This window comes from Gallinula chloropus (genome assembly GCF_964237585.1).
Source record: "Gallinula chloropus genome assembly, chromosome: 3".
Lineage (NCBI taxonomy): Eukaryota > Metazoa > Chordata > Aves > Gruiformes > Rallidae > Gallinula > Gallinula chloropus.
In genome coordinates, this window is record NC_140087.1 from 76943972 (window position 1) to 76958925 (window position 14954).

General features: G+C 45.2%; 1 protein-coding gene across 1 annotated transcript; it reads right to left on the reverse strand.

The window, feature by feature from the left end:
- Nucleotides 1-1660: 1660 nt before the first annotated feature.
- On the reverse strand, nt 1661-14337 carry STON1 (stonin 1; the record flags this gene model as incomplete). Its single annotated transcript, XM_084262087.1, has 3 exons — nt 1661-1735; nt 2116-2318; nt 12393-14337. The coding sequence occupies 3 exons, from the start codon at nt 14335-14337 to the stop codon at nt 1661-1663; spliced, it is 2223 nt and encodes a 740-aa protein (XP_084118213.1).
- Between the last annotated feature and the right edge of the window lie 617 nt (nt 14338-14954).

The window sequence follows — 14954 nt, forward strand, 5'->3', positions numbered from 1 at the left end:
GAAGCCAAAATACCGTAATAGTCTATTTGGGGCTCTGGCAATGCAATACCCATAAAAAACCTGCCCTCAGGACTTGCTACAGAATCTATTACCCATTTCATTCTCAGCTTCCAAATGGGGGGAAAAGTTTATTGTGATGAACTAGGTTCATATTATGGCCTTCTGTTTCCTCAGACTAGTAATTTTCTCAGTGCATATCCCACATATTTCTACTTTTGGGGAATAACATTTATCTGTGTTTTTACACAGTGTTCATATAAAGAGTTACAAGCTGTGACAAAATATAAAGTGAGACCTAGTGCATTACTGTGGTTTTGTTCTCTGCTAATTTTGGTTTTGAGTAAGGATAATTTTAGGAACACTGCAAGGGGGGTGAGGAGGGGGGAAGTCAGGAGCTTTTTTTTTTTTAATTTATCTGACTTTTTTCAGGCAGGCTGAAATTACAGCCTGCAGAAAATTACAAAGGGAATAATGGCTGAGGGGAAGCATTAAAGCCTCTCCCTAAATGCCAATAATTTGTAGAAAACACAGTTAACGTTGATACTGGATTAGTAGCTTGGGCTGCTTGCTGCAGCATCATAGCTTCACTCCTCTTGTTATAGCCTGTTCCTGCATTGCTTCCCTACAGAAAAGGCCTTCGGAGCCAGGAGCATGAAAACATCTCCCTTCCCATGCGTGGAGAATTGTCTTACAAGTTACTCAAACCAACATCTGGAACTTGCACCCTAAAGGAGACCCAGAGCAAATGGTGACAGCCAGCCAGCCGTGTCTCCAGTTTGTGGGGAAAACCCTCCTCTGGTATAATAAATTCTCAAAGCTTCATCAAACGAAACGGGCCTGGGCTGACCTTACACTGGCTGAGAATCCACCTCTCATTGTCTCACTTGCTGCAGTAGTGAAAAAGATTTGCCTAACCCTAGCACAGAAATTTCAATCACATCTGCCATATGTTAGGGGTTGGGTTTTTTTGCCCAAGAGATTACTTGGACCGAACCTCTGAAGTGCTGGGGAGGAAACGCTCACAGCCACAGAAATACAAGGGATATTATTGCAGAGGAACTTCTCCCTTTTCACCAATGAAATCACCCAGTTTCCAACTCATTAATGGAGGCTCTTGTCAAGAATAATATTACAACCTGTTCTGTTCCCATACATTGAGGGGAGCAGAAACAAGGGGTCTTCGGTTTTCAAACACCACTAAAAATGTAACTGCTCCCTCTGGACCTTACACAGATGCTGGTCTGCACTTAAGTGCTCTGGCAGTTTTTATTGCTGGGTATTATATGTCCAACTGACATGAACTCTTTGAGTAGTGCCATTAGGTTTCAATACAGAGTATGAGATCATTCCCAAGTCACAGATAAGCAACAGGAAAATAATATATTACAATCAGTCAATTGAGTGCTCACATCCAGTAACTCTTTACAAGGAGACCTTACTCATACTACTATTCCCATGACAGGAAGTTTACTTGGACACAGGCCAGTCAAACCAGTATTGATTTGCAGAATCAAACCCAAAAGCACTAAATAAAAAAGGGAAAAAAAAGTTGAATGACCATGTTTATCCTAAACTAGGTCACTGCACTGCTGCTAACAATAGAATTTCCTATGCAAATTGATTCCTACTAATTTCCTATGACGGTGCCTCCTGTCCTCTTTCACTGCATTAGGCAGTTGCCTGCTTTATCTGGATCTTCTCCATCAAGCCTGATCCACTTCTTTTCAATTTCAACCTGTAGTTAGAAAACAAAACAAAACAAAAAATTAGGTAGAATTAGCACATAATTGGGCACTGAAAAGTGGCAACTGCAGCAAGGGCACGAATAAAAAGCTTTGACACAGAATCAAAACATTTCCAGACCAAAAAGATTTCAAAACCACGACTCCCAAAAATAGCACTGCTGAGGAAAAACAACACTGCATTTGCAGTTCTGTTTTTCAGAATCATCTTTGATCAGACAAGGAATTATTTTTTAATGATTCTTCTGCTCAAAGTCCTTACCACTAGTGCATGCAAGGTATGTTTAGAATACAAAGCACATTCCCCTCCTATATGGAGGGAGCAGGGAGGAAGAAGGGGAGGAAAACACTGAAAACATAGCCCTGAAAATACCTGGCAATTGTAAAAAGCTTTCTGAACCACATGTTTCTGGGGCTGCACGTCGCTCTCTATGCCCAGTGACTTGACTTCTGTTCCTGAGGCACAGGCATCATGAACAACAAACTGGACAGTGGCAAATGGATACCAGTCAGATGGGATTTCCTGGTCTGATCCGAGTTCCAGTTTGTAAGACAGGCTGTGTGGATGATCTGAAACTGGGGGGAAAAAGTAAAAAAACCACCATCAGTTAATTATCTTTTCTGTGTTTACAGTGCATGGTTAATCTGCTACCATGAGAGCACAGCTCGATCTTCTAGTAACACAGAGCATTTATTATGATACAAGTTTGCCTGTTACCTTTTACAACTTGGGCATTAGGTCACCCCTTACTCTTTTTTTTCCCCTCTGCTTCAGCACACTTTTCACAATCACTGCAGTTCTACTAATGAATTTGCACAAGATTTTCCAGTTCCTCTCAGCTTCTGATTAAGAGAAGCACGTTGCAGGCTTAGGGATTGGTTGCTAAATTCAGACTTCTAGTGAAGAACCTCCATTTCCACATGAGAATACATTTCTTATTCCTGAAGGAAAATAAAAATCAGAAGGCCTCAGCTTACCCAAGACAGAGCTGCCTCCCTGTGTCCAACAATCACCCCTTCCAGAGTGCTCTGATGTAGAAGTGTTACTGGCATGCTCAATTACTACAGCTATCTTGCTTAACCTCATTCATTACAGTATGTCAATGGCAGGAAGAGCTCAGCATGCTACTCAAACGAGATACATCCCAGCTGCCAGGATAAGGGCACCTGGACTCCTTTTCTAGCTTGGTTTGTTATGGGAAGAGAACATACCCCATTCCTGCCAAACAAAGCTATTACTCAGCTAACTGCCACGTTACAAAGCAGAGCCATGAGGGACTGCCCAGGGAGTGCAGCGTATTCTAAATGACTTTAATCCAGCCTTAGACTCTTGGCATCGCTTGCTTTAGCATTTCTTGTACATGGCCAAGTTCCTCCTCCTCCTCCTCTGGGCACGCAGGAACACCAGGGTGAAAAGCCTGCTTTGCAGAGAAACCAAGGTCAGCAGGCTCCCTGTGTGCATGAGAGCAGTATCATACAGCATGATGAAAAGAACCCTTTATATCACTACTGCCTCTCCAAATTCCTCAGGGCAAAAAAGCAGTAAAATTCTGCATTTCTCCTCCTCTCCAGGATTTTCAGCACCAGCACAGGCAACTAACTACCATTTGGAAGTAGCAGAGAAAGGGTTGTTGGCCATATTTTGTCACAGGCAAGCCTGGCTGCATATGTTGGGTCTCCACCCAGTACACTGAAGAGCATCTCAAGAGTTCAGGTAGAACCATCCCATTCTTTATGCACTTGCTCTCTCTGGTGCAGGAATCAGTTTCATACTGGATTGAAGGGAATACTGAAGATGCAGTTAACATGCACTGAACTTTATCCATCCTGGGGGGAAAAGAATCCCTGTAACACCAACAGGCTCACAGGCATTTTGTAAAGCCAAAGTCAGATACATCCCCATCTCTTCTGGGAGTCTTGGGCTGGGTGCACGCTCTGGTCTGTGCTGCAGGCTTGCCTTGCAACCTGCCTCACAGCCTGCCCGAGACAGGTCTGATTTTAGGAGAGAATTTAAGTTTGAGCAGTTTGATGGCAGAGAACTGTCAAACTCACGTGTCTCTGACTGCACCAGAAGAAAGTCTAATTCACTAAACCATCCTCCAGATTTCATTCCATGTCCAGCATAAAGTCATTGGCTCCCCAAAAATGAAGGCTTAAAGAGCATGAAATTCCTACTTGTCTTAATCACAATACAACATTTAACACTTGTTTTCATGTTGGCTAATTATATAATTAGTATTATTAGTTCCATTCTTCTTCCTTGTTAGACTCAACACCACAGTTAAAACTTGGCTGCCTGGAAGGAAAGGTGATGGAAGGGCAGAAAGGAATAGGAAACATACTTTGGATTATCAGTCCCCAACTTCAGATAGGGAACTTCTCCAACTCTTTTTCTCCCCTCTTCTTTTTTTCCCATGTTGAATAAGAACAACAATAATCAGCAGCTCTGTTGGGTTGGCCCCAAAGACATGCACATAGGAACCCAGCAGCATTTACAGCCACCACTATGGAGAAGGGACCAGTGCATTCCTTTACCATCTGGACTCTGAGTGGCTGATTTCCAAGCATCCCCTACAGGCTTGCTTCCAGGGGTAGATCCCACCCGATCCTTATCCTAAATCCTGCTTTTTTACATAACTACTTGTCATGTTCAGAGAAAACTTGAACTGGATTTCAGAAAATAATGCTATACCACACCCCAGGCAGAGTCCTACACCACAGAAGGGTATCAGCCACTGGCCACAAAGTCTCCCAGGCATCTTTAAAGAAACATGTCAAGATTGAGAGTCAGCAGCCATCTCCAAAGTGGTGCTAGCTGCTTCCTTCTACCAAAGCACTGCTCTAATATATGCTCATAAGAAACTGGTTACAGAAATTGTAGGAAGAACAAATGCAATTTGCACTCATAAATGCAAGGACAGAGTCGTAAAAGGAACTGGTAGGGATCACTGCAACAAAGGAATATGTAGGTCCTGTGTTTGGGGACTGAAGGTCCCGTCAATATGTCCAGTACAACAGCACCTTTAAAGTGAGCAGGGAGGAGTAGGTGCCATGGCCATCACCAAAGCCAGCACACAGGGAAGGAAACCTAACTGAGCAGGACAGGCTGAAGAGATCAGATGTAAAACATCTCACCCCTCCTTGCAGACTTCGCAACCTACCTGCCACACCAATCAATTCAGAACGCTTTACAACCCACACACAGCTTAAAAAATGACAACCATCACCCAAACCACGGCCCATGACAAACAGCAGCAGTACCATCACCTCCTTTCTATGTAAAAGCCTACCAGTTATTTCCCTTGCACATGAATCGGGCTCAGAGTCACACATTTAGTAGCCATATGGCAAGGCTGGGATGGGGAAGGAGTAGGAGGTACCGAGAGTGATTTGTGCTCAGTGTGTGCAAGGCATTACTCACACCTTAGGACAGGGGTCTTCAAGGCACTAAAGAACAAAGACACCCATTTTGCAGGCTCCTAAAGGTCTCTGGCAAAGAAGTGCAACATCAGGGGCCGTCAGCGTTTGGCTGAAGGCTCTGGACAACAACACAATACACAGAGACTGGTAAAACTGTGACACTAGGGAATTTATTACTGAAACAGAGGGTACAAAGTCAGAAACAATATTGCAACCACCTGCCAGCTCTTGAGCAGGAAGCTGGAGGAGGACGAAAGAAGTGAGAGGAGCCGGCGCTTCGTCACTCACACAGTCAGTCACAGGCAGCTCGGTGTACTTCTGCAACGTGGGTCCCGTCTGTGATCAGCAGCTGGTCATCTCTCACTGTGTCCAAGCCCATTTCTCCTGCACTAACGCTCTCTTGGACCATGGTTCCTCTTCCAGACTGCCTGGACATGGTGAAACAAGAACCCTGTTGAGGTGGGCCTCTCTGTCCCTGAATCTGCCAGCAACAGCTGTGGTGACAGCAGCATCAGTGGTGAAGCACCCCATTCCACAGCCAAACCATGAGATGTGACCCCATCTGTGGTACCACACAACCTGCCCAAGCTGTGGTCCTCTTGGCTCCCAGGACCTTCTGCACTCTCCAGTGCCGGTGCTGGGATGCAGCTTGTCAACACACTTGTTTGATGGAATCATTGTGCTTTTTGCTGTGTTGGGATGCACAGACTGCACAATGTCAACAACAAGTGAAGGGTCCTTCATAGCAGCAGCTGCAATACTAAGACAGAATATCATGCCTGGTTGGGAAAGTGGCACACTGTGCCTCTGCAGCTGAGGTTGACCAAGGATCTGAGGAGAAAGGGTGTGTCCATGAGCAGTACCATCCTGTTTGGAGTCCATCTGCAGTAGTAGGAAGAGGGTGTAAGATCTAAGGGTTCGTTGAGATCAAATTCAGCATCTTCCTGTTGTGAGAGGAGGCCTAACGGAGACACAAGCAACAGGAATTGCCTGGAAAATTATTTTGTCTTCTGAGAAAGGGAATCCAGAAACAACCACTGCTTGGAATTCTCCTGGACAGGTATCTGATGTTAAATATTGGATGCCCACTTGAGCCCAGGCATAAACGAGCCATTCCTCTTGGCCTGCTGCTAAAGTCTCCCGTGTTGGACACAGCACAGATGTGGTTCAGTACCATACAGCACTTGAAAAAAAATCATCTCTGGTCTTAATTCCAGCTAACCCACACCCATGAGGTGGTCTCAGGTGTTGGGATCCGATGAGTCCTGGAGTCCTTTCTTTCCCCTTGGTGGTAACCTGCAAAGGCAGAGATTATAGTTGTGGGATCTGAGTAAGCCCTGGGTCCTCTGGAGCAGTCCCTGCTGGACCTACTCCCAAAATCCAGGGTTCCCCACAGCCCATCCATCTCCTGTACTAATGTCAATGTCAGAAGAAGGTACTCACCACTTCACTTGTGGAGAAGATCTGCTGGGGCTGAGGTACGAGGTGGAGTGACTTCTTCCCATCTTCTTGTCAGACTACAAAGCGATCAACCAACACTTCACAAGACAGTGAGCACTGCCTTAGTTTTCACCTAAAACTGACCAGTAATTGTCACCTCTGCTCCACTAAACACTGTTTTCCAGGTCTTGTATTACACTGGAGTTAGAAGAAGAAAGAGAGGCTGCATATGCAGGATCCTTTTACCAAAACAGCCCTGAAACGCTGAATAAGCAATATGCCAGCCAGAAAAGAGAAAAGGCAGTGGTGTGGAAGGACAAGCTGGGTGAAGCAGGCATGGTGTAAGTCTGCACAGCTGCCCACTGGAAGCTAAGATGACATCCTCAGATTCGAGCCCAGCCATCCAAAATGCAGCCCATCAGGCATCATGGAGACATGACTATCTGGGGTGATGGAATCGAATCACTCCTGAAAGGCAAACAGATCATTTGGGGAGATAACTGAGCTTTTACTTGCTAACTTAGGAGACGCAAGCCCTGAGTTTTAGATGTCTAGACAACTAAGGATTTTTATGAATTCAGAGACCTAAGTCTTTCCTGTCTTGTATCTGAAAATTTGGCGCTTGCTCCCTAAAGACGTTCCAAATTCTCGTTCTCTTTCTCTGAACAACGACAACAAAAAAGCCAAACCAAACAAACAAATCAGTAAAACTATGAAACTAGATTCAAACCCTCATTTAGCATTTACATAGCACTTCACAATTAATAATTTAACTTTGTTGCATTTATTCACACTATTTACCCTGTATTGACCCATACAAGTAGCATTCAAGCAACCTTGATCTGAGAAAGGCTGGTGAAGCCTTTCCCCAACAATTTAGGGATAAAAAAAAAGTGCTGGTTATTTTAGTTGAGTAGTAATTCTGTTTGCTGAAATAGGTCCAGATCTAAAAGTCTCATTTGAACATCAACAACTACTAGGAATGGATTTCCATTATGGTTGTTAGAAGTTAACAACTCCTGCAGCTGTGTCTAAATGGGTGCGATCAGCCAACCTTTTGGGAGAAATGCATTGAAAACAGGGGAGTGGGAAGGTAACCACCACCAAGAGCAGTTTGCAGTGGTGGTGCTGCCTGAAGGAGGTGGCTGGGCAGGGATGGAGCCCACCTGACAATGTGATGGTGTGTAGCTTCCACCCAGGCAATTTTAGACAACAAAAAAAGCAGCAGCTGAAGGTTGCTGGAAGCCACATCACCTCATACACTAGAGTCCATGCTCAGATGCTAAAGGCTGCCAGCAAGACACAAGCTTTTCTGTCTCTACTTCAGAGAATCGTAGGGGTTGGAAGGGACCTCCAGAGATCATGGGGTCCAACACCCCTGCCAAAGCAGGTTCCCTAGGGCAGATCGCACAGGGAGGCATCCAGATGGGTCTTGAATATCCCCAGAGAAGGAGACTCCACACCCCCTGGGCAGCCTGTCCCAGGGCTCTGTCACCCTTACTGTGAAAAAGTTCTTCCACATGTTGGTGCGGAACTTCCTGTGCTCCAACTTGGGGCCATCACCCCTTGTCCTGTCCCCACAGACCACTGAGAAGAGGCTGGCCATTTCCCCCTGTGTCCCACACTTCAGATCTTTATAAACATGAATTTCTCCATGTTGCTTACACACTGCTTTCTCAGAGTGGCTCCACCACGATGCAGAAGAAACGGAGAAATAATCAGCTGAAGAACTGTTGCTTCACACAGTGGCTGAAGGATTGAGATGTGCTATCAGGAAACACCGCAGGGCACAAATTTACACATCAAGAGATTCAAACACAGCCTGTCTAAGTCAAATCTCTCCACAGGTGACACAGCTTCTCCAGTGCAAAGCCTGGCCCCAGTACTCTGCAGAAATCACAAAATGTTCTACATTTCCTTATACAACTCCCCAGTTTCACAAACAGACTCAATTTGCAGTAATTCCATTAGATCAATGTGTCAAAGTCTACGGCTTATGAACTTCTTTCTTTCTTTTTAAAAAAATCATGCCAAGACTCGGGCTCCAAACTCTCCCTGTACACAACTGAACCAGCACAGGCAGTTTTTAAATATCTGCAGTATCTCACAACTCACACAGACTCCACTTGGCCAGCGCTCTTACAAGGAAGCACTTTAGTAGAATCCAGAGGATACCAATGTATTTCAATGTCTATAAATGGAGTTAAAACATAACTGTAGGCAACCTTTCCTTCTCCTGTCCTCTTTTTTTAATTTTTTTTTTTTTAAGCCTTGGACAAAGGCTTTTTGAAAGCAAAAGCCTGGGCATATTTTTCTCCCTGCAGTAAATGTATTATGAAAGTTTACATATTTCTCCTAGTTTGAGTGCCTCCAGATTTTTGGCACGCCTTGGGACAACTCTATTTTTAAACTCTTAACTGCAGACAGAAAACTTGATAGAGAGGTTTAAAATCTGACTGGGCAGTATTACTACCAAAATGTTTTTCCAAGTGCATGAATATTTCAAGGATACAAATGATTTTGCAGGTCTCAGCCAGAGGAATTACTCAAACGTCAAAAGTTAAAGCTACTGGTAGAAAATAATGTAAAGCTGTAGAATGACACAAAAAAACCCCAACCAAACAGAATCAGAGAATCACAGAATCACAGGGGTTGGAAGTGACCTCCAGAGATCATCAAGTCCAACTCCCCTGCCAAAGCAGGTTCCCTAGGACAGGTTGCACATGGAGGTGTCCAGATGGGTCTTGAATATCTCCAGAGATGGAGACTCCACAACCCCCCTGTGCAGCCTGTCCCAGAGCTCTGTCACCCTCACTGGGAAAAAGTTCTTCCACATATTGGTGAGGAACTTCCTGTGCTCCAACTTGAGGCCATCACCCCTTGTCCTGTCCCCACAAGACCACTGAAAAGGGGCTGGCCATTTCCCCCTGTGTCCCACACTTGAGATATTTATAAACATTAATAAGATCCAGTTCTTACTTTCAAACAGTATAAAAATCTGAAGTTAATTTTGCACATCAGATCTTGCAGTAAATTAAATTCAGGGAAATCAAAGACTTTGGAAGACTTACAATCTTCTTTAAAATTGCCTGAATAAATTGAGGACTTGATTTTGCAGAAGCAAACTTACTCTAAATAGCAGAGACTATTAAAAGCTACCCAAAACAGTCTCACAACCCTGAGGAAACCACACTTCATAGTGCAAATCGTTGAAGCCCTGAGTGCAAGACATCCACATCTACAGGTTTTGAAGACCTGAAGAATCTCCTCCTGCCCAGTGGTTCTCCTACCTCTCTCCATTAATTCCTTTGCCCTCCCTGACCATTTTCCAGTCTTCCCAACCCCTCCCTTCCTGCCTCCCCCTTATCTTCCCTCTCTCCATCATTTCTCTCCCCCCACCATTAATTCTGGCTTGGCTCCCTGCATTGTGTTACTCCGTCTGCTGACACCACGTTTCCTCCGCTCTCCCGCTGCTCATTGCTCAGCAGCCCCTGGCATCCAAGCAAAGCATGAGATACTCAGGTAACAAGCAGTGTGGAAAAGGGAGGGCTCAGCCGACCTGGGAGGACCATATGGCATTACCCACAGGTCCCAGCCAGCCACAGCGTCTTCCAAAACAAAGGGGGAAAAACAGAGGTGGCATTAACATGACATCATTTGCCAGCCCAGGCTACATCAGTGTTTTCACTGCTCCATCCGTGATGCAGAATTGCTCGAGGTTTGAGAGTCCTCACTGCCTAAGCAAGGCCCAAGCTGTACACAAAAGGCACCAGTATTTCCATGCAGCATCCTTAGTAAACACACCAGTGCTCATCTGTCCATAGCCGTGCGATAATTTATAGTCTCAGAACTGCTACATTGGAGCATTGATCATAGAATCATAGAATCAGAATAGTCTGGGTTGGAACGGACCCCAAGGATCATAGAGCTCCAACCCCCCTGCCACAGGCAGGGACACCAACCTCCAGGCCTGGATCCACACAAGGTTGCCCAGGGCCCCATCCAACCTGGCCTTGAACACCTCCAGGGACGGGGCATCCACCACCAATCTGGGCAGCCCATTCCAGCACCTCGCCACCTGCTCCCTCAGCCTCTCTCTGTAGGGGAGGTGCTCCAGGCCTCTAATCATCTTTGTGGCCTCCTCTGAACCCTCTCTAACAGTTCCATATCTTTCTTGTATTGGGGCCCCCAGATCTGGACACAGTACTCCAGATGGGCCCTCACAAGGGCAGAGATGTAGGATGCTTTCAAATGCTCTTTTAATACCGAAACCAATGTAGTTCCTATATAGGCTCAGGATAACACCCCTTTTTCATTTGCTCCTGCCTCAGTTTTTCTGTCAATCCATTATTCCTGGCACTAAAATATGAAAAAAAAAAAAAAAAAGGTCATCATTACATAAACCACAGATCAGATTAAATATAATTGACAATTAGCCAAAAAATAAGAAAAAAAAAATCCAGGGGAGTTGTTCTTTTGCTTTTACTCATGTTTTTGATAGCTTTGAATGAGAACTCTTACCTGAACACACATCTAGCTGTCCAAATAGCACAAGCATACCTGAAAACAGGACTTAAGAAGTTAGCATCTTTTTCTGGACGTGTTAAAGAGGTAGTTAGCCCAGACAGTTAGGGTACTGCAAGACTGGGCCAATCCATTTGCTAATGCTATGCACTTACCCCTTCTTAAAAGCATGGGTTTTACAGGTATTTCAGGCAAAATGCTCTAATAGATGCCCTTGTCTTACACAGATCCCCAAAGCTTTGAACTCACATAACGCATATCCAAGTAAAGGATCAAGAGCCTTCACTCTACAGACCTTCCCTGAAGCAAAATGATACATTCCTCAAGAATTTTTCTGCCTTTGGAAAAGTACTATCTAGGGCTATTAATCTCATAACATGACTGAAACCTGCAATTTTAAACCCATATTTATATTTTCTTTCCCCCCAAAAAATCCTATCTGCTCCATGAAATTAACTGTTTTACCTAGTGGGAAATTAACAACAACTCCCACATGTGTGACTATCACCTTAGCTGGGTTTCTTTGCTGCCACCTCTTAGCGAGGTGCCACCATTGGAGCGAAGGAGGAATACATGGGGAGGTTATTTGTTTTGTCAGTGCAGTTATTGCCACAAACTTAAAATCTCGATACACAAACCCATACAGAGGCCGTAGATAACAGCATTTGTAAAGCACCCTGACCATGCTACAGCTGGTTTGACCACAACACCTTCTAACACCTACTATTTCTCAAACAACACTAGAAAACCAAGACACCACAGTTACAAAACCACGTTTTCTACTAGCTCTGTGATACTGGGTGAGCAAATGATTTCACCGACCGGCTTCCCATCCCACCATTGCCCAGAGGTACACACAAAGCATAAAACCCTCCCTCTTTCTTACTGTGCATTTGAGGTTTACTCGGAACTATGAGATCCACTTCCATGACACCACACCCTTAAAATACCAATAATAATATATTTGTCCCCATCAAATAAGTCAGAGAAATGTACATTTAAATAGATAGGTAGACAGATAGGTAGGTAGCTAGACAGGTAGGGAGGCAGACTGGTAGGGAGGCAGACTGGTAGGGAGGCAGACTGGTAGGGAGGCAGACAGACAGATAAGGCTGCATTAACTTTTTCCCAAGAGGTTACTCCAGCTTCTACCAATACCACCGCACAGATAAAAATCCAAGCTACTGAAGGCAACAGAGGTACTCAAGCATAAAACCAAGGAAGACATGCCCCCAAGCCCATCATTTTATAACACAAATTATTTACTTGAGTTTTTATCTGGAAGCCTGTCTATCTTCCACACAACAGCCCTGTAGGCACTCTCGTATTTTGCTGTTCCAACCGAGACTTGTATTACGGGATCAGATTCAACCTCGTGCAGAGAGCCAAGGCACGCTCTCCTATTCATTTTCGCTTTTAGGGACTTCTGCCTTTGCAGGTTCATGGTCCAAAGTGCTTTGACCCACTGTGTGGGAACAGGAAAGCGTATCATAACGTTTTCACAGTATTTCACAGAGGGGAAGCGTGCTGGGGTTGGAGCAGTGGAAGACATGTTTATAAAAGCCTGAAGTTCCACATATGCCCCCTGAACCACCACTGTAGCCTTCACAGAAAAAGGAAGGTCTTGCCCGTTATACCGTGTCCTGAAACGCATCAGTTCCAGCCTGCAGGCATCCGGGGGCATAAACTTAACAATGCGCGATTGCTCAAATTCCTGTGATTTGACACAGTTATGAAAATGATAATCAAGAATATTGATCCATTTCTTCTCCTCCTCCTTCTCAAAGTAACGCTCATCCCTCTTCTGGAGCTCCAGGTCATTCAGGGTTAGAAAGCAGTCAGCGCTTCCGTTCACAAAACACAAGCAGTAAATGTGTGTGATGACAGCACTTTCTACCAGCTTTCCTTCTGCCTTAGTGACTTTTCCCCAGAAGTTATCCACTATTTCCAAAGTCATTTCTTGCTCTTCATAATTCCTCTTTTGCCTAGAAACAGTAGGAAGTTTCATAAGCTCTTCCTCAACTGTTATGAGAAAATCGGTGAAGTCACTGTAGTCTGTGGTGCCCAGCTTTAACATCTGCTCAACCTCTGGCTCGTGGATCACTTCTACCTTGGGATGGTATCTCCTTTTCTCTGTGTAAGACACGCACTCGATCTTCACGGTATGGATCCTTCCAGAGACATTATAGCTCTCTAATTTGGGTTCAGACAGCTTGCAATGGGGCAGCAGCTGGAATTCCTTGAAAGGTTTCTCCAGGCCCTTTTCATAATACATCTGCAACACACCTCCAGCAAGGACGCTGAGGTAAATAGGCCCCCACTGCCGAGATGACATCATGTTCTTCTTTTCGGGAATCCTCAGCATGAATGGCCACCCATCTGCTTTCCTGCTCCTGAAGAGGCTGTGTGGGACGGCAGGGGAGAGCTTGTGCCACGCGTGAGCGCTGGAGAAGGGTGGGCTTTCCACAGCATCGCAGGTGTCAGCTTGCAAGTGTTCAAGCCTCTCACAGATGTAGCTGAAGGAGCCCTGGTTAAGGCTTTTCTGATCGTGACAAGCTTCTTTGTCTTTAGGATGACAGATGCTTCTGTCGAGTGCTTTGTCCTTCCTGTGTGAGCTGGTGTTAGCTGGTGACATGCTGAGCGAGCATCCTTCCTTCCAGAAGGGGCTGGAAAAAGCACAGTCACTTTGGAAGTATGGGAAGCGTTCAGGTGCCAACGACGACTCTCCTGACTCCTCGCAGCTTCCTGGCACATTTGGACATCCCGAGTCTGTTGACTTGGAGCCTGAACTCTTAACTGGATGGTCATTAGGCAAGGTGTTCAAAGGAAGGCTGCTCGGTTTCTGCGAGGTTAGGGATGAGCAGATCCCTGGTGATGGAAGAAGATTAACGTTTGATGGCCATTCAGGGATGGGATAAAGGTTGTGAATGCCAGGCTTTGAGATGCATGGACTTCCCGGGTAGTCTCTGGTTGGTGTAGTAAGTGGAGAGTTGCTGGGGGGTCCAGGACTTAAGTAGAAGTCGACTATGGGAGAGGAGAGTGGAGTACTGCCTGTAGAAGATGACCTGCTTGAAGACTCATGCACACTTGACAGATTGAGTTTCAGGCCATTTGCCTTACAGCTGCTGAGAGTATCAGCTGATTTCTGAGGCGACTGGAAGAGCGGCTCGTCATCGAAGGTGACCCAGTTCGCTGGATTTGTAGAACACATCTTCTGGCAGAAACGTGAAGCACTCACACACCTACGACCCGCCAACCATCTGTGAAGAAACAACAGACATGAGCAGAAATAAATTCTCTTGGAAGACAAAACAAACCCAACCCTTGTAAAATTCCAACCCCACAAAGCTCAAAGTTTGCACGCAGTTCACAGATCTTCATGTTCTACAGGAACTTCATGTTTTACATGTAGAATCTGAGACAGACACTTGGAAACAGATAAACTGCCCATGAAACACGGCTGCTCTCCCCAGCTGGGTATTGAAGGGAGATCTAAGCATCTGATTTATGCAGCCTCTCAATCAGAGACAGCATAAAGTCCCACAGCAGTACGTGACCACTTGCATAACGCTTTCTTCTGTAACTTGGAATATGGACAGAGGTTTGTCCATACTAGGCATCTGTTCCAGGTGAGGTATCCCCTCTTTTCCCCCCATTACACAAAACAGGATTTGACTAAGACCAGTGCAACTTTTTCCAAAAATAAAATTAGGAGGGCAAGAGGGAAATTTTTTTTGTTGTTATTGGGAAAAAGCTGTAGCAGCTTGGCAATGATGGCAAAAGTAATGCATACAAGAGCTGTCAGGGCAGAACCATCCCACCAAGGTC